Consider the following 20,291-nt stretch of genomic DNA (forward strand, 5'->3'; position numbering starts at 1 on the left):
TCAAGACAGGGTCTCACTATTTAGTCCTGGCTAGCCTAGAACTCTAATGTAGACCAGGTTGGCCTCAAACTTAAGAGATCTGCCTGTGGTAAGGCTCAGATACTGGGGTTAAAGGCATGCATCTGCACCTCCAGGCTAAGTGTCTTCTTAGTAAGAGTTTTACAATCTCTAATTTAATACAATTGGCTGTTTGTTTGTTTGAGACAGGGTCTCTGCGTAGCCCTGGCCATTCTAGAACTCTCTCTGTAGACCAGGCTAACCTCAAATTCAGAGATCCACCTGCCTCTGCCTCCCAAGCGCTGGTATTAAAGGTGTGCGCCACCCCCACCCCCACACAATCTCCAATTTAAGCCCACAACTTCCAAAAGGTAAGTTTCCTCAGTAAACTGTAAACTAAATGGAATCTATCCTTCAAAATTACCAGATACGTGACTCAGGCCAGGACAGTAGAACGACGGACAAATCTACTGCTAAGAGTTTAAAAATCATATAGAATACACTGCCTATTTCTTTGATTTTTCCTTATTATTGGCTCATTTCAAAGGCTCACAGTGGAGTCTATCTGTGTGGAGGGTTCTTGTGAATGGGCAGTGCATGGTGACCAGGGAGTGAAGCTACAAGGATGGGCACCCTGTGCTCGGCCTACACAACCCAGCCCACCACTCACCTTCGCTTGTTCTGGAGGAAAACGCTTTGACGTCCATCGAATGTTTCCTCCTGTCTTTATGCTTGCCTGCCTGACTATCTGTGGAAACAAGCAAGTGACATCCTTACAGAGATGTTAGTGACAAATTAGCAAAAGACATCAAACTAAATGTTAAATGTCCACAGGTGTTAGAGCTTGAACAGCATTGACAACACCACAGAAACACTGTGCTCAGAAACGGACCACACACACCTTGGTTTTGAGAGGCTACACTTTTCTCAAAGTCTAAACTTTACAGAGTCCAAAGATATGAGGAAATAATCAGACCAGATGGTTCTCCTATTGTAGTTAAACAAACAAACAAAAAACACCAGAGGGATTTTTTTCCCCCTCATTTATCCTTGTCCCAAGAGAACAAAACCTTTAAAATTTTCTCAGTCACATCCTGGGAGAATTTGCTTCTCTTTCCTAGGGTCACATGTGGAGCACAGAGTGGGGTACAGTGTTAGGATAATTTGCCTTTCTCCCTGACTCCTGTTTTCACTGCTATTCTAGGCTCCAAATAGGACTTCTGTAAACTACTCCCTAGCCCTTGCCCTGAATGGTCACTTCCTATCTGTTCCTCTGTGTACCTGTGGTGCCTTGTGTGGGGCTGAGAGCTCAGTGAACAAGTTACATCCCATCTCACAGAAGAGGGAAGAGGGAGCGACCAGCAGCCGAGTGGAGGGAATGGCAGGGCCGAGTCTGCTCTCCCCAAGATGTGGTGGAGCTCCCTGCCTAGCTTGCCACCCTTGTCCCATTCTTTTTCCTCTGCCCAAGGCATGATCTCAGTGCAGGCCCCAAGTGCTCCTACCTCCACACCATGGAAAAGGTTCATCGCCTGTCTCTGTTTTGTGGTGCTGGGCATGAAACTCACAGCCTTGAGTACTCTAGGCAAGCATGCTACCACATAGATTCACAACTCTGCTCTTAGCTTCTTGCCCAACATAAGCCAGAGTCTGTCGGTGTGCACACGTGTGGACTTGCAAAGGCTACTGCTGAGTACCTCTGTGCTGCTGGTATCTCACTGGACCCAGTGAGCCCTCTTTCTGGCTATTTCCATCTGCAGAAGCTGCGCTCTCCTGGCCTTCGGTCCACCTTACTATTCCTTCTACTTTTGCATGCTGTCCTCTTCCTCAGGCCCCAGGCACTTCCAAAGGCTGGATTCCAAACGTTCTAGCCTCATTCCTTTCTCTTTTAGGTAAACACAACCTCCTTCAGAGACCTGAAGTGCTAGGGTTGAGGGGATACCCAGGGGGACCCCACCCACTCAGAGGAGAAGGGGAGGGGTGCAGTGAGCAGGATGTAAAGTAAGTTAATTAAAACAAAACAAACAAACAAGCCCACCCTCCTGTTCTAATTTCCACGTGTGGTTTTACCCCACCCTCTCCTAAGTATCAGATTTACATCTGCAAGTTAACTCTCTCTCCAAAGTGAATTTATCCTTTGCAAACTCTGTTCTTTATACCTAAGCACGAGACAGGATCTGCCCACTGGATCAATTCTCTATTGCAACCAGCAGAACTAGATAAACCTTATCAGCTCTTCCCTGATCATCCTCAGGGTCAGCTTCCAACTCCCCCAGGGCGGCACTCAGAACCCTACAGAGCTAGCCCTGACTCTCTAGACCCCTGTCACATCTTTATGTTGCGTCTGTCCATCCCCCAAACATCTACACCTTGGTACAGGCTGCTTTTAGAATGCACGTTTCTCCTGTTGCCTCCTTTCCCTCGTTAACTCTGCTCCTCTAGAAGATGCAGGACAGGTACCATAAACTTCGGGAAAACTTCCCTGTACGTCCCCTCATCCCATGCCATCAGGGTATAGTAACAGCTGGTTTTATTGTCCGTCTTGCCAACTGTGAACAATCTGGGGCAGAACAGTCTTCCCTGGATGGCCAAGAACTTACCTCGCACACAGCAGATACTCAGTAAACACTGCCTTCTCATGAGCCCTGCACCGTCCTGTGTGTGCACGGGGGAAAGGAACCCTTCAACATCTACCAGGGTATCAACTCCCTGGCCTTCAGAGGCAGGTGCAGGCTGCCTTCCACCTCCCTCTGCTTTAGCTCAGCCCTACTGCTCTACTCACGAGCAGCCTTGACATCTGTGAGGTGACTGTATACTGGTCCTGCACCTCCTCTCAGCCATGTGCAGTGATCAGTGTCTCTCCTTTCTGGGCTGTGATTGTTTCTGTTCCCTTTCATCTCAGCAAATAGTTACCAAGCACTTACCCTGGACTGGAGCTGTAGTTCAGATCTCGACTATCCCTCCAAGTACCATGTGTTAAGGGCTGCCCCTCCCAACCAGGTCGGTGCTTTTGAATCTAAGAACCCCACACCTATCTCATTTGCTCCCTATGTCTCTCTTGAGGACTGACTCTGAGAGTCAGGTAGTGAGGCACAGGGTCAAGGCATGCATTGTGCCTTTAGGAGAGTTGGGTCATCTGCTCAGGCCACTTCCTTTTCCTCTGTTTTGCACCCTGGCCAAGAAGCAGTAGTTTCCCCTCTCCACATGCTCCCACAACGTGCTGCCTCACTGGAAGCCTAAAGCCAACAAGGGTAAATGATCATAGGCCAAACCCTCCAAAATGGTGAGCCAAAATAAATGAGCCTTTTCTCTTTGTAAGTTAGTCGTTTCAGACATTCCCTTGCAGTATTAGGGATATGACAGTGGACAGGACAGTCATGTCCTCAGAAGGGGTGGGGTCTAGTGGGGAGCAAGGCAGGATCACAGTTATAGTAAAGACTTTGCAGTGAAGAGGGAGCTGGAACACAGCATGGCAGAAAGCACCAAGAGATCAGGATGGGGCTGTGACAAAGAGGAGGAGAGAGGGCAAGGAAATCCAATTCCCACAGGGACACTTTATTTATTTCTCTGTAAATCCTAGACCCTCTGCTCCCAACAGCCCAGTCAGGAATGCTGTCCCACTGTGTGTGTCCCTGTGGCTCTTTGTATATGACTCTTGGGCAATTTTCACCCAGCAGGCTGGAGGGGTGTATGCCTTGCCCTGGCTCAGCTCCCAGATGTAGGCAGGGGACCAAGCAGTAAGCATGGAGGTCACTCCTAAAGGACTGCAAGCTCTGAGGAAACGCCGTGTCCAAGGGCTCACACACTCTGATATGGTGATGCGCTTATACATGGAAGTGACTCCAAATGGGCCTAACACCATCTGCCACTCTGTTCTTGGTTTCCTGTCCTATAAAACGGGATCCTTAAACTCTGCTCATCTTTTCAGAGATACTGACATTTCTGCAGCCTGACAGGACAGCCCAGGGAATGCTGGAGAAGCAGTGTTGGGCAATGGAAGTCACTATCTCCAATCAGCACCCTCACGGCATGAACCATTTGGTCTGGAAGCAGGAATTCCAGTCTGAATGTGAGAAGCCGAGGCCAGGCACCTTACTCAACACACCCACAGGTTGCTGTGCTGCGATCGTGGCACACTGCTAATACATGCGCTCAGGCGCTCAGCAAAACAGGCCTGTGGGAAGCGCCAACCTGCCAGTCCCAAGCTCCTACACATAGGCTAAGAAAAACGTGACACGTGTGGGGACTTTAATATTTTTCTAGACACCCAGACTCTCAGTGTCCTTTCTCTTGACTGGGGAGTTCTAGGACCTCCCTTTACAGAAGGGAGGAGTCCAGGACTGCCTGGCTCCACACATGGAGCAGGTAGCCTAGGCTTCCTAGCCAAATGAGCACCTGTTCTTCTCTGGGGTGAGTGAAAGTAGAAGCAAGGTCCTGAGCCAGGCTCTTGCCAGAGCCAGCGGTGCCCAACCGTGGTGCTCCTGTGGCACCCGGCTCAGAGGGAGGGGCTGCCAGCACCCTTTCTTCCTGACTCCGTCCCAAACTGTCCTTGGACTCTCACCCAATCTGTAAGGTGCTCTCTCTCCTTCCAATAAGCCCCACTGTGGCAAAACAGCCCCCACACCTTCAGGGATACGACTCTTCTGCTGCCCAGGACTGAAGATGAACCAGGTGGTGGCTCGTGGGGGTGGTGGCAGCAGCTCCTAAGGGAGCATCAAGTCCAAGCACAAATGGCGCAGGGTGTGAGTCGGGAGACTCCTACCTTGCCTGTACTTGCCCTGGCCATCCGCTGATGGCCTCCCACCAAAGCCCAGCTCTGTCATTTCCTGTGTCTAGCTCTAAGCTGCCATTTGACACTTGTTTTTTGTCTGTAATAAAGGAGTGTTGATAACCGTCACGTCACTTCTCAGGACTACTCTGAAGAACTAAAACCAACAAAATGCCACTAATGACAAAAGCAAGTGAAGAGCCCTGTGAGCCTGCAGCACAGAGCTGCATAGCAACCCCTGCCTGACACTCCCACTTGGCCCCACAGTCCCCTGCGCTCGGCTTCTGCCTGAACACTGACAGCTCTCAGTATCACCTCACCCTGGACCCTGTGTGCCCAGCCCTTCTCTGCTTCACTCACTGGCAGGGACTTGCCTCACTCTGCCTGTCATTCTCTCCCACAGGAGCCCTCATGTTTCTCCATTTACACCTGGGCTCCCCTCTGCACTTCCACATCCTCAGCTGACGCTTTTCTGGTCCAAAACATCTGCACCTTTAGTCCTTACCTCTTTGAAGACCTAGGAGCCAGTGATCAGCAGATATTCAATGCAAATCACTGATTACAGGGCCACGCAGGTGAAGACCACTCTGGTCTGCAGTCATCCTCCCAGGCCTATGGCCACCCCCTACTCTCCTGCTCAGATCTCTGCCCTTTCTCACTCTTCTCTCTAGCCCTGTATCACCTCGTTTGTTCCCTTTTCCTCTTTATCATCATCTCATCTTTCCGACCAATGTTTCCTCTCTCAGTCGTGATGTGACAGCAGCACATCCTTCCATGGGAACAGCTACAGACACCATGTAACAACTTCTTAGAACTCAAGTTCCCCCCTGCTCTGAAACCCTCAGAGACTCCCATTGCCTATGGATAAAAAGCCTGATTTCCTCTGTGGCCTTTAAGGACCATGATTAATTCGGACTCCTCTGACTTACTCTTCCCTCTCTCGCAGCACCTAATGGAGAGTGTCACAGGCCACCCCTTATCTGTGGCCGAGAGCAACAAACAGCCATGACCTGTGTGTGAGGGAAGCAAGCACTTGGAGCAGAGAAAACCTGGGTCGTAGGACAAATGGTGTCTGAGGTTGATTAGAAGACATGAGACAAAGCAAACCCGACGATACCTATAGGATGGTAGTGACCACTAGCCCAGTTGAAGATGTCATGCTAATGTACTTTGGTAGTCCACTCAACCCTGTCTGCCCCTTAAAGCGCAGCTCAGATTATAAAATCCTACTTCATCCATGTCTGTGTGCACACGTGCCACGCATGAGACCCATCAGTCTCCCCACACAGGCGAGAACCCATCCCAGGCACTGGTCAAGATGCCCACAGCACTGAAGTCCTCAAACCGTGCTGGGTTGGGCTGGGCTAGGAAAACAGGGTCCCACTACTGTACAAAGCAGGCCAATCATAGAAGGGATCTGTGAGTTTCCTCCCAAATGCTCAACCTTGAGAATGAATAGGGCCTCATACCTGTTTGACTATCGGTCTGAACACACTCAGTTGTGGTCTCAACCTAAAACGGAATTTTACAAGTCATTAGTTTTGATCATGTGGCGTGCTTGCTTGAAGGACCAGGACCTGGGCTCTCTACCGACCTTATTGCTGCCGTTGCACACTCTGATAATGGACACATAGTGTCTGATTTTTCTGTAAGTAGAAAACAATGCATTATTTTTCTCCTGACTCTAATTTGGTAATTTTTCATTATAAAAAGAATACTTCCTTTTAGCAATATATAAAATGCTTTCAGATCATTTTTTCTTCTAAAAACTATATATTTTATATATAGGTCAAGGCCACCAATAAATGAACCAAACTTTACAAACACCCTTTTATGTCTGGGGAAAAAAGACGTGACTTCATCAGTCACTTCCCTAGTTTTGACAACAGATAGTATGAACACACATATGCTTTTAACAGTGTGCTACACGTTAGCCTCTAGGTCCCCAATGAGTCCTTTTGACCAGAGATACTGATGCTCTCCAGCCAGCAGTCTGCTTACAGTCACTCACAGAGAGAGCCACAGGCCGCAGAGGCCACACAGGCTGAGATCCTACGAGCCTTGGCAAGCCAATGTCTAAGACAAAGCAACAAGGGCTGCACACAGAAACTGCCGGCTTCTCCATTCATTTACTGTCCCTTCAGTTTCAAATCCCTATATACTTATCACAAGAAAGATTTGGAAAGGACATAAAGGAGCAAAGACTCAGACCAGAGAGCCCACACAGATCCACCTCCCTGAGGCGATCACCAACCGGCAGCCAAGCCGGCTGACATAGCACGCGAACTGTGCGGTCGGCCAGCACTGAGGGCTGCACCAGGCACCATCATACATGGCAGTCAGAGCTGGGGCGGAAAGCAGACCTCTCTATGACTCAGTTTCCTCATGTGTAAAGGAGAGACATCACTGTGCTGATCAAACGGAGCTGCATTTAGGATGAAATGAAGGCCATCCCCCATTAGCAGGGCCTGGCTAGAGGGAAGTGCTTAGAGGACAGAGGCGGTTCCTGATGCCCGTGAGCCCACACTTCCTCCCTGGCCTCCTTCTCTCTGTGTCACACCTCGGTCTGACTTTACATTTTGCATAGTGAGGTCTTTCCTTACAGATTAATTTTCTATGATCATCACTTATTAAAGTGTGTATTTTACTTTTGGGTATTCTATAATTCACACTCAGAGTTTTCTGGAAACCTTATTATTTTGAACAGGTCTGAGACAAGCCTCTAAAAATTTTAGGCTCTTAATAAATTTACAGTATGTGCATTAAGCACATGCATTCTTGCCCATGCAGCCATGTGTGGAATCAGACAGAGGTTGACATGGGAACGTCTTCCTCAATTGTTTCTCTACATTACTAACCATTATCATTATCATTATCATTATCATTATCATTATCATTATCATTATTATTACAGAGTTCCTCACTGAATGTGGATCTCACCATTCCACAGCCAGGCTGGGTGCCAGTGAGACCCTAGGTCTCTCCCCCACCGATGACAGGGTTACAGGCATGATGCACCCTGGCTTTTGTGGGGTGCTGGAGATATGAACTCAGATTCTCAGGCTTGCACACTGAGCACATCATGCCTCAGTGAGCCAGCTCCTCGGCCCCTAGAACATCTGTTAGCATTCAAAATATTTTTCTCTGTGATAGGCCTTTGCAGAAATAGCTATTTTCAATTAGATAAAAAGCTTATAAACACAGAGGTACACCTGATTTGAATATAAATATTGAAGTCTCTTGCAAATCTACACGGCATAAAGAAGAGCATTTCAAGTCTGGTGGCTCTGGACTGCAAGTGGAAGGTCCTCAGGGAACTACTGCCCTGGAAGGCCTTTCTGCGGGACCCCGGCCTTGCTCTGAGCTGTTTACACTTCTGTGAGCAGTGTGGAGTCTACTCAAGTATTCAGAGCCAGTTCGAAATACAGACTGCTGACTGAAGTACATTTTTTTCCACTTACCCTCCCTGCCCAATGACAGGTATTATCTTCACATTTTGTTGGATGTTATCTCCATTTTTCTTTTGGGTATGGTAAACTCCTTGCCACTCCTAGGAATAGAATGCACGTATCATTATGCTTTGGGTTTGAAATATAAATCCAGGATTGGTTCTGATTCATTAATCACCATGAAAGAACAGGATAAAGAATGGTCCCAAAGCCAAATGCAATTCGAGTAAGCTGATATTCTTCCTCACCCTGTCAAGTCACCTGACTAAAGTCAAGTCACTGCAGTGGCCCACGGCCATCTGTTGGCAGGAGAGAACTCCCTCACTTCACTGATCCCGCCTCTCACGGCTCTCACTGACTGTATGAAGGACTGTATGGCTGTATGAAGGACTGTATGACTGTATGAAGGACTGTATGGCCGTATGAAGGACTGTATGGCTATATGAAGGACTGTATGGTCGTATGAAGGACTGTATGACTGTATGAAGGACTGTATGACTGTATGAAGGACTGTATGACTGTATGAAGGACTGTATGGCTGTATGAAGGACTGTATGACTGTATGAAGGACTGTATGGCTGTATGAAGGACTGTATGACTGTATGAAGGACTGTATGGCTGTATGAAGGACTGTATGACTGTATGAAGGACTGTATGGCTGTATGAAGGACTGTATGACTGTATGAAGGACTGTATGGCTGTATGAAGGACTGTATGACTGTATGAAGGACTGTATGGCCGTATGAAGGACTGTATGACTGTATGAAGGACTGTATGACTGTATGAAGGACTGTATGACTGTATGAAGGACTGTATGGCTGTATGAAGGACTGTATGGCTGTATGAAGGACTGTATGGCTGTATGAAGGACTGTATGGCTGTATGAAGGACTGTATGACTGTATGAAGGACTGTATGGCCGTATGAAGGACTGTATGGCTGTATGAAGGACTGTATGGCTGTATGAAGGACTGTATGGCTGTATGAAGGACTGTATGGCTGTATGAAGGACTGTATGACTGTATGAAGGACTGTATGGCTGTATGAAGGACTGTATGACTGTATGAAGGACTGTATGGGTGTATGAAGGACTGTATGGGTGTATGAAGGACTGATGGCTGTATGAAGGACTGTATGGCTGTATGAAGGACTGTATGGCTGTATGAAGGACTGTATGGCTGTATGAAGGACTGTATGGCTGTATGAAGGACTGTATGGCTGTATGAAGGACTGTATGGCTGTATGAAGGACTGTATGGCTGTATGAAGGACTGTATGGCTGTATGAAGGACTGTATGGCCGTATGAAGGACTGTATGGCCGTATGAAGGACTGTATGGCTGTATGAAGGACTGTATGGCTGTATGAAGGACTGTATGACTGTATGAAGGACTGTATGGGTGTATGAAGGACTGTATGGGTGTATGAAGGACTGATGGCTGTATGAAGGACTGTATGGCTGTATGAAGGACTGTATGGCTGTATGAAGGACTGTATGGCTGTATGAAGGACTGTATGGCCGTATGAAGGACTGTATGACTGTATGAAGGACTGTATGGCTGTATGAAGGACTGTATGACTGTATGAAGGACTGTATGGGTGTATGAAGGACTGTATGGGTGTATGAAGGACCGATGGCTGGTTGAAGGACTGTATGGCTGTATGAAGGACTGTATGGCTGTAGGAAGGACTGTATGGCTGTATGAAGGACTGTATGGCCATTATGAAGGACTGTATATGACTGTATGAAGGACTGTATGGCTGTATGAAGGGCTGTATGAAGGACTGTATGGTATGAGGGACTGATGGCTGTATGAAGGACTGTATGGCTGTATGAAGGACTGTATGGCTGTATGAAGGACTGTATGGCTGTATGAAGGACTGTATGGCTGTATGAAGGACTGTATGGCTGTATGAAGGACTGTATGACTGTATGACTGTATGAAGGACTGTATGGCTGTATGAAGGACTGTATGACTGTGTGAAGGACTGTATGACTGTATGAAGGACTGTATGGCTGTATGAAGGACTGTATGGCTGTATGAAGGACTGTATGACTCCGCACTCTGCCTTGGTATTGGTGCAGGTGTACTCTGAGCCAGGGCACAAAGGGCAGTGTGTGGTCAGTACCTCCTTACTGTGAATGGCTTCAGCCCTTCTGGCCCTGGGGGCTCAGTCCTTCTGCAGGGTGGGGTGCTGCAGCAGCTAGTCTGGCTCAGGTAGCCCCACAACACAGACCTGAAGCTGAAAAGCCCAGGGCTGTGATTTTAAGAGCTCACATGACCTGAGGCAGGGACCCTTACAACAGAAAACCTTGGCTGAGGAGAACCAGGGCACACCTTCCCCTGGGGTGATGAGGGTAGCTAGGGTCTTGTCTTCATCAGATGGCCAGCCAAGGATCTGGGTTCATCTGACAAGTCACTTGGGGACTAAGCTATGAAAATCCCCAAAACTTCCAGTTGGACGCTTAGCTAGAGGCACCCACAATGTTCTCGGCCCTTCAGAACTCTGAACCCAGAGCTCTGAAGATACCCAATAGGTACTGAGTCTGATTACTAGATGATATAATTCTGAAAACAGTAATTTTTTAGGAAGACCATGTCAAAAACAGCTAGCTCTGTCTGCAGTTAGTACTGAACAGAAAAAAATAAAATAAAAAAGAGCAGGTTATAACAGCTTAGCCCTATGTGCAGGCAGCGCAGGGACGGGCTAACCAGGGATCCCCAAACAGGAAGGAGCAGGCAGTCGTCACCTCCACAGCCATGGAGCCACCCTGGAAAGAGCGCTCTAAGAAGACTATCTATGTCAATGTGGGAAACTGTGACAAGTCCCTAGCTACCCTCATCACCGCAAAGGAAGGTGTGCCCTGGTTCTTCCTCAGCCATGCTACAACTATAGGAATATACTTAAAATCACTGTTCACTTGTTTGAGGTAGGCTGTCACTGTGCAGCCTGGGCTAGCCTGGAACTTGCTACACAGACTAGACTGGTCTCACACTTGTAGCAACCCTCTTGCCTCGGCTCCCCAAGTGCTATGAACTGTATACTTTCAATGGTAGACTGTATGGTGTGAAAATTACATCTCAATAGAAGTGTTACATTACATGAAAAAGAAAAGAGGGAGTGAAGGAGAGAGAAAGAAACAGCAGGTCAACAGGCTCAAGTGACCAGCACATTGAATGATATATTCAGAATGTCCTTCTTAGCTCTTTCTGAAGAAACTCAGACAACTGACAGACCCAAGCCAAGGTCTAACAGGCCATGCCAGCATCATAGGAGCAATGATCAAGTCACTGTCCTGGCTTGGGGAACAATGTTAAATATAAGTTTTCCAGTCACCAATGTTAAAAAAAGTGTATCTAGCATCAACCATATTTACTAATTATAAATATACAAAACAGTTATGTATCACTGTGAGGTTGAACTCCAAAGAGGAAGAATACTTCCTTAGCCCATGGTCAGAGAGGCTTCTAGTTCGTAAGTCTGAAACCCAGTGAGTCCAGGAGCCAGCCTGTTTGGGATGCGGGCTTTTGCACAGTCCTGTCCCCACATGAGTTCCCACTGCACAGTCAGACTCCTGCTTCCCTGCTGCTCTGGCCCAAGCAGCTTATCAGGCCGGGCTTCCACAGCTATTGATGTAGTCCCCTTTGGCAATCATTGTCACAAAATTAAGTCATTGTCATGCAGCTGTCCTGTCCCCAAGGCTGGTACCGTGATAAACAATCAAACAACAGGAGGCTTTTGTCTAGGGTGACTGAGGTCAACCTCAGAGTCTTGGCCACCAGGCTAAGCAATCTACACAGACACTAAGGGAACAACTGGACAATCTGGAGATGAGGAGACCACACGTCACTGTGGGGACCAGGTCAGGGGCAAACGTGCACACTCAAAGCACGGAAATTAGCAGCCAACAGGATTGATGACCTTGAAGGAGGCAAAAGGCAGAGGGTTCAGTTTATTCCAAGGATCTTGGACAAAGTATAAAGACCTATGAACAGAGAGAGTGATTAAGAGATGGGATTTTTATTCATGAAAGGCAAGAGGAAAATCATTCTCTGACAATTTTAAGTGACAGCAGCCTACAGAGGGACAAGAGCAAGAGGGCAAAGGTCAGAGTCCAGGTAATTTGTAGAGGAAACAGAAGAAAGTGGAGTAGGGAAGTGGAGCTTCAGTGAGGAAGGAAGAGGATCACAGAAAATAAAGAAGGTCAAAGAGTCCTGTGGACACATATCAGCACAGACAGGCATAGGAATCGCCAATATTTATCCTGCACTGAGTACATGTATGTGTGTTTCAGGGGTGGGGCAACAAAAGAGGAAAAGTCAAGATGTCTAGACAGGGACAGGCCATGTAAGTAAGGCTTAGCTTCCTGGAAGATAGGGCATTGTAAGTCCCCTGACAGGAAGAAGTGATAGAAGGCACGAATGTGGACCTAAAAATTCCAGTTAACATTTCTATCTACCCCGGAGACAGTAACTGTCAGAAAGGGCTGTGCAGTGATGAGCATCTGCACAGCTCTGCCCCAACTGCAGGGGAATCGCTCCTCTGGCCCAGGGTTTCCAAACTGACATTCTGATGCCTACAGTTCTGGCCAGCTGACCATTTGCTGAGTCTCCTCTGTTCGGCCATGTGGGGCCCTAGTGGACATTTGAGCTCTCCTTGCTGACCACAGCATCACGGTCCCACAAGGCCACTGACCCCTCTGCTAGCCCTTCCCTTACAGAGATTGAATTAGAAAGAGGTCTGCCCTCTCACCTCAGTGAACCAGCAGGCTGCTGAATGGGCAGAATCATCTTTACACACACCCTAAACACTCAATACACTAAGTAAATGGCCAGACTCCTTTTAGAAATAGAGTAGTAAATAGGCCAATACCATAAAAGTCTTCCTGGGTTTTGTTCATAATCGTTTTAAGTCTCTAGAGAGTTTCTGCTATTCAGACTTGAGGCTTTTGCCACTGGTCCCCAACAGTGTTACTCTAGCAGAAGTGAGACACTGCACACGAATTTCATACAGTGACCACATGCCCTGTCACCGTTGGTTCTCCTCAGTGAGAGGGGTCCAGCTTGCCTGGCAGAGGTCTGGACTAGTTGATACCCAACAACAGAATCACCAGCTTAAAAAAAATAAGCCAGGCATGCTGGTAAACACCTTTAATCCCAGTAAAGGGGAGGCAGAAGCTTGTGGATCTTTGTAAGTTTGAGGGCAACTTGGTCTACAGAGAGAGAGATCCCGTCTCAAAACAAAACCTCTGCCTCCAAGCACCACCAAAGGGGAGAAGTGACAGAACTGCATGCCAAGGGAAGGCCCCGAAGACAATGTCCTCTAACCCAGCCTGCCAGGGTGCTGAGATCTCTATGCCCATCGCAGTCTTTGGTCTCTTGTCAGAAGACCCTCTGCTCCTCCCAGTAAGACAAACACCACCCTGAACTTCAAACCTGAAACCAAGCTGTGTCTACCTACGGTTCTTTCCTCTCATGGTACCCCACACCTGGCACCAGGAGGTGCCGAGAGCCCACAGGAAAGGTCTGGCCGACTGCACTGCTCCTCCTCCTCCTCCTCCTCCTCCTTCAGCACTCTCATATACTACTTCTCCCAGTCAGCAACGATCCCTCCTGTTCCCAACTCTGGAAACTGAGTTCTCTCAGGCAATGGTCTTGCTTTGACCATCCTTCTGTGGCAGAATTCAGCACAGTCTTGGCACGCAACTGGTATTTGAAAATTGCTCCATGAATGACTGAGGCTCAGACATTCTCTAAGGGTGTCCTGCCTCACTGGCAACCCTTATCCCGGACCACGTACCAACATCTACTACTTAAAAGGTCAGTTACCAAGGATACCAACTTTCCAGGCACACACCCTCTCAGATAAACAGTCAGTTAAGGTCAGTCCCAGTTATCGCGCTTGCTGGCTAATCACAACGCATCCTTGGCTTCAGCTCTGCATCTGTAAAGTGAGATCGACAGGACTGCTGGGAACAGAGTAAGGCCAAGGCCACTGCCACACATGGTGCTGAGTCTTCCTCCTTACCCGGAAGTGATGACAGCACTAACATCTTACTTACCTTGTCGATTGTGACACAGGAATTTATGGCATCCAGCAAGTCACCTTTCTTCTCATTGATGGGCACTTGTGCTAACTCCTTCCCTATTAGTTCTCCCGACTGATAACCCATTGTTGTTTCAAATGCAGGGTTTGCATACTGGAAAGAGACAAAAGAAAAAATTAAGTGAATTTACAGATGTTCTGAAAAAACTGAAGTCTTCCCCCTAAGTACCGCCCATCTCGTGAAAACCCAGATGCTTGGACTTCATTATGAGCGTTCCACGGCCACTAGAGCATTGCATTATGGGAGGCTTCTGCTTAGGTGACACATGGCTGAGCTTCCTGCTGTGTCCTTCTGACTCCAGAGTGGCAGCAGGCGCTCTCCAACTTCAATGAAGACCAAGGAAGGCATGTTCTCAGCACAAACCCAGGCTGCTACACCAGAGCTGCCCAGACCAGCTACAGTGAAATCATGTACGGGCTGGGCTGTAAAACCCCAGGCTCTGCCCTCTGGTCTCTGCAGGAACTTCATCCACGTGCCCTTCTGGGTGGTGAGAATAAAAACACGACTCTCTGGTACGAATCAAATGAACAATGTGTGGAGAGCAGCTACACAGCAGAAAGTGGGTATCCAGGAAAGGGTGATGCTGAGTTTCAAACAGGATGAAAAGACGAGGGAAACCCACGAGCACACTGAGCATGTGTTGGTGGTGATGAAGCAGAGCTGACAGTCACCATCAGGACCTGCCTTCTTCAGGAGAGCCTTGAGCAAGCACGTGACACGTGAGCTCGGGCAATCCTCAGACCTTATGACAGGTTTTGCTTTCGTAGCATAGCAGTGGGTGGCTGCTGCTACTGTCACTCCCGTGTGTACTAAGAGAAAGCAGATTCGGCTAGACTAAGTGACTTGCACAAAGATACACCCCTGTCTGGGGCAGACAGAAGCCTGGGCCCTCAACTCACGGCCCGAGCTGCCTCTCAGCACCGACTCCCAAATGTCCGCACCAGTAACAAAAGGGGCCATAAGGTGAGATCCAATGATACAATCAAAATGGATTTCATTTAGAGTAAAGGGCTCCTTCCCTGGACCAGCCGTCCTGGAGCAGTAAGAGCCGTGTCATCTTCATAGATACCTACTTTTCTCTGACAGAAACCAGCTTTGCTAATAATGGTAGTCTGCTATTTTCTGAATTGTTAACTGTTTTTAGAAAGTTTTTACAGGTTTAAACTGCCTCCAAAAACTGTGAGAAAGCTTGCCTGCCGTCAGCCTGGCACAGCCTCCTGAGTGAGTCTCTCTTGGTTAAAACACCCAGCCACCCCAGGGGAAATAATGAGACAAGAGCGACCATTTCTACATTTCTACTTCCATAAGAAATAATTTTCTTATCTAGAGAATTTACTTCAAATTACATATTTTATTGATTTTGCTCTTACAATCGTCTGGGAGGGGTAAGGGGAGAGGGAGAATGGGTTCTTGGACTTCCAGAAGAAAAAAAAATCAAATTGTGGGGCTACAATCCTAAGAACAAGAACAAACAAAATAAAAGCAGAGGCAGACATTTCCCAAATAACAAACCTGGATGATGTGGTCCTCACTTGTGATCTCAATCGCTTCTTGACTCTTCTCTAACGCAGTGAACACTGAGTTACAAGCCCTTGATGGACAGAACAAAAGGTCTGGTGAGCGTATTACGTTCTCACAGCTACTAAGTCCTCCACAGTCGCAGCCACTGCAGCAGCTTACTTAAGGAGCTAGTGTCTGGTTCTGAGGTGAACGAGGAAATGTCTGAAACCATGAAGACGACCTTCTGCAGCCCTGGTACTGTGTACAGCCCTGATGGTAGGGACACACCACTGTAGTCGTGGGGCCCTGAGCACCTAGAATGTCCCTTTCCAGCACCGAAGAACCTTCATAAGGGCTAAGTGAGAGAAGAGAGTCAGGCTTGCTGCCTGGCCTGGCACCGGGGAGGCAGCCATTGGAGTATTATTTCAAGTCATTCTTTTCACAGACTTGGGGGCACCTGGGAGGCTCAGCTCTGCCGCCTGCTCCCTTCACCGAGTCTTCCCCTGTGAGCACATCCACACCGTCATGCTTTAAACACTCTCTTAACTACACAGGCAGCACTGTTCACTGACGAACGTGAGAAACATAACAAAGTGGCTGCTCACCACACCACAAGAGTAAGAAGGGACAGAATTAGCGATGCCATCGCGCACGGCTCACAGGGATGTGAGACTGGGAACAGTGGAGAAACTCCTCAGTGGTTAGACACAAAATCACCATGTGTATCCACTCCGGGTTACATACTTAACAAAAGGAGAGCATATGTTGGCACTGAACCTTGTTCATAACAGCCGGCCAGGACTAACAGCTCTGATGTGCGCCAGCAAAGAATGAATAATTAAATGTGATATATGCATAAAATGGAATACTATACAGAAATAAAACCCAGTGAAGTCCTGCTATCTATGCTATGGTACAGGTGTGCCATAAAAAGATATTTAAATGCAAGGACTCAGTTACAAGGGACCACACACTGTATGACTCCATTTATATAAAATGTCTAAAACAGGCAAATCCAAACACAGAGAGTAAAATAGGGGTGTGGGCCTGGAGTTAGTAAAACTGTCTGTTCTAGAAGTGTGCTGGTGCGTTCTCAGCTCTGGGACACAAGAAAACCACTGAGTAACCTGTGACTGGCAAATGGAATGGCACGTGACGTCTGTCTCCTAAGGCTGTTCACTAGACCAGGGGAGAGCATCTGAAGCCCACGCTTAGACATAGCGAGCAAGCACTCTGGGGAGTTGCTTTTACAAACATGTACGTCAACACGTACATTTGTAAAAATGTAATCATTCTCATAGCTTTATCGTCTCTTTCTCTCAGTGAACTAACAACAATCGTGGCTCTCCATCACCATGTTCAATCACCATATATTTTACTATAAGGTTACACCTAAGTATTTTCATCAAAGCCCCACGAGGAGGCACGCGGGCTGCTTCCAGACTCCTCTTAGGTAGGAATCCCCAAAGCATGACCACAAGGCTCTCTTGCCTCACAAGACTAAAACCCTGAGCAACTACCTGCTTATACACAGAGTGCAGAGAGTAGGCAAGTAAGAACTTTAGAAGCAACAATGCTCCTTCATCTTCTTGCTCAAAAAAGCTGTTACTGAAAACAAGAGGAAGCCTCGACACAGTAAAGGTCTCCTGCTAACCCCCACAGCCTGAGTATGCTCTCCGGACTCGTGTGGTCAGAAAGAGAGAAGACTCCCCAGGTGCCCTCTGACCTCCACATATACACTGTGTGTGCCCACATCCACAGCCACAAACCTACAATGTAAATAAATCAATTTCCAATAAGAAGAAAAATTAGAAGCAAGGAGCTGGAGAGACGGCCCAATGGCTAAGAGCACTTACTATTCTTCCAGGGGACCTGAGTTTCCTTCCCAGTTCCACATCAGACAGCTCACAACAGCCTGTAAGAGCAGCTCCATGGGACCTAGCACCTTGCTCTGGATGCTGAGGACACCTGCAGTTATACACACAATACCCCCACCCCTGCCACAGCACACACATAGACACCTAATAAGAATAATAAAATTAATTTTTTTTTAAAAAAATGATCAGGATTCCATCCACGTGCTGCTCTATCAGTGCCATCAGTTCAACTCCCAACACCCAGGTCAGGCAGCTCATAAGTGTCAGTTACTCCCGCTCCAGGGAATCTGATGCCTCTGGTTCCTGCAGGCACCTGTGCCCATTTACACAACCCCACCCCCATACACATAATTAAAAATAAAACCCTAAACCAGCTGGTGAGGTGGCTCAGTTGATAAAAAGAACTTGGGAGACAGAAACAGGTGCCAGCCTGGTCTACATGGTGAGTTCAGAATGAAACAAACAACAACAGAGGACAGACAGACCTCTGTCTGTCCCACCTCTGATGTGAGCTGCTCAGAGGACTGGGCCTGTAAGAAGCCCGGAAACTCTTCACTCCTCACTCTCTCAGCCAGAGCAGAACAGGGTGAGCGGGTGGGGCGGGCCAGCGGGGTAGGCGGGGCAAGTCCGACGTCTCCATTCTTGTTCCTCTGACTGCTAGTTCAGGTGACTTCTTCTCCGGTGCTCTGACTTGTGAATTGCTTGTGCCTGGCTTCCCATATTTTCTTACTGGAGTATTTCATTATTTGAGTCATCAAAGCTCCTTATTTAGGATATTAACCTAATTCATGCCCATTGGAAACGCAACAAATAACCTTTCTACTCATTTTCCTGTAACTTTAACATTATTTCAGGGTTTGTTCCCTTTTAAGTATAGAAAAGCCCAGTGTTTTTCTGTTACTTGATTGGTTTCTCTTCCTTTGTGAAACTCAGTCTTTATGCCACAGCCACTCTAAAATGACTCATCATCCAATCAAATATCTTGCTTATATTTTTTAAGAATTTAGCATGGCTCTACATTTAAGCTTTTAGTTTACTGGTGGTTATTTGGGGTAGGGAGTGAAACTGGGATACGTTAATTTCTTTTCCAAATAATTAGGCAGCTGTCAGAATCCTGTGCACTGAAAAGCTCCTCTCTGTGTGATTTGACTGCCACCCTGATCATCAGCGTCTCTACATTCTAGTCGGTGACACTGCAGGAACAAGGCTGTGCTTCGGGCCTCCTGCACCGGGAACAGGTCTCTCTACTCACTATCTCCAGCCCCACGTTTCTCTTCCCTTTGTAATGTACATCTCTGTTGGCTGCCAGCTAGAGCAAGGCATGATGGGAACTGAGAAAGCGAGCATGGAATCAGGAGAGACAGATTCAGGAGAGTCGTGGGGGCCACATCTGGGAATCTGGACTTTGCCTTGAACTCAGTGGAGGATTTCAAGGCAGAAACACAAATGCTGTGTGAAGACTAAACAAGAGGAAGTATGAGGTAGTGGTAGGGAGTCTGACTGAGAATCCAATAATCCAGGCAAAAGATAGTGACCTTACTCCAAGAGTAAGTGAAGACAAAAATAATTGAATAGTCTGGAGAAACTGAGAAGAGCTGGGACACAGCGACAAGACCCAGGAGTGGGTAAAGGAGGCCCAGGGTTTCAGTGCAGGACGATATGCTGGTGCTACTGTGTTCACTACACTGAGGTACTGAGGAAGAAAGTTTGAAGTTACCAACCTCAGGGGGTGGGAAAAGAAAACAACTATAGTATTAAAAGTGTAAATTACAGGCCAGGTGTGCTGTTTGATTCCAGCAACTCAGGAGGCAGAGGCAGGCAGACCTCTGCGAGTTCAAGATCAGCCTGTGATAGACATTGAGACCCTGCCTCAAAATAGATACGTGCACAAGTAAGTGTGAGTCACAGGCAAGTGAACTAAGCACCGGTGAGCACTTGTGAGCTCTCAGCTGAGTCGCATGACTTCTCTCATCCAGCCTTTGACGTTTCCGCTTAGTGACAATGCTTCTACACTGTAGTAATTAATTTTATTCTACGTGCATGTCTTTCCTACATATGGGGCCTTATACTGCTGCCTACAAATTGTAACACTTCAATTTCGATGGCTTTTTATCTGCCTTAGGCATATACATACAGAACAAGGATCTGTCTTTGGTCCCCAATTTAAAAAAATGCTAAATAGCTGGGCACGGAAGAGATACAGAATGAGGAGAATGGCTGCCTTTATTCTTCTGGGAACCTGGGAGCATTTAAAACCTTTTTTTTCTTACTTGATCTACAAATATCTACTTGTTTCTTATTTAAAAAGAAAAAAAATTTCAGCTGCACATGGTGGCAAAGGCTTATGAGTCAAGCACTCAGACAGCTAAGAAATGAGGATTCCGCACTCATTGATAAGTGGATACTAGCCAAAAAGCTTGAATTAGCCAAGATGCAATCCACAGACCACAGGAAGCTCAAGAAGAAGGATGACCAAAATGCAGATGCTCCCACTCCTTCTTAAAAGGGGGAAAAATATCCATAGGAGGGGACATGGAACCAAAGTTTAGAGCAGAGACTCAAGGAATGGCCATTCAGAGCCATTCAGAGCCTGCCCC

At 47.4% G+C, this 20,291-nt stretch overlaps 1 protein-coding gene across 1 annotated transcript in view; it reads right to left on the minus strand.

Annotated features, from left to right (window-relative positions):
• Pde8a (phosphodiesterase 8A) overlaps positions 1 to 20,291 on the minus strand; it is a 122,706-nt gene that overhangs the window by 20,663 nt on the left and 81,752 nt on the right. Inside the window, exons 8-13 of the mRNA XM_032895106.1 lie at positions 15,830 to 15,908; positions 14,273 to 14,410; positions 8,224 to 8,312; positions 6,357 to 6,408; positions 6,232 to 6,274; positions 668 to 745 (exon numbers count right to left, since the gene is read on the minus strand). Of these exons, the coding sequence (XP_032750997.1) occupies positions 668 to 745; positions 6,232 to 6,274; positions 6,357 to 6,408; positions 8,224 to 8,312; positions 14,273 to 14,410; positions 15,830 to 15,908 (479 nt within the window). The remainder of the gene's footprint in view (positions 1 to 667; positions 746 to 6,231; positions 6,275 to 6,356; positions 6,409 to 8,223; positions 8,313 to 14,272; positions 14,411 to 15,829; positions 15,909 to 20,291) is intronic.

This window comes from Rattus rattus, chromosome 2 (genome assembly GCF_011064425.1).
Source record: "Rattus rattus isolate New Zealand chromosome 2, Rrattus_CSIRO_v1, whole genome shotgun sequence".
Lineage (NCBI taxonomy): Eukaryota > Metazoa > Chordata > Mammalia > Rodentia > Muridae > Rattus > Rattus rattus.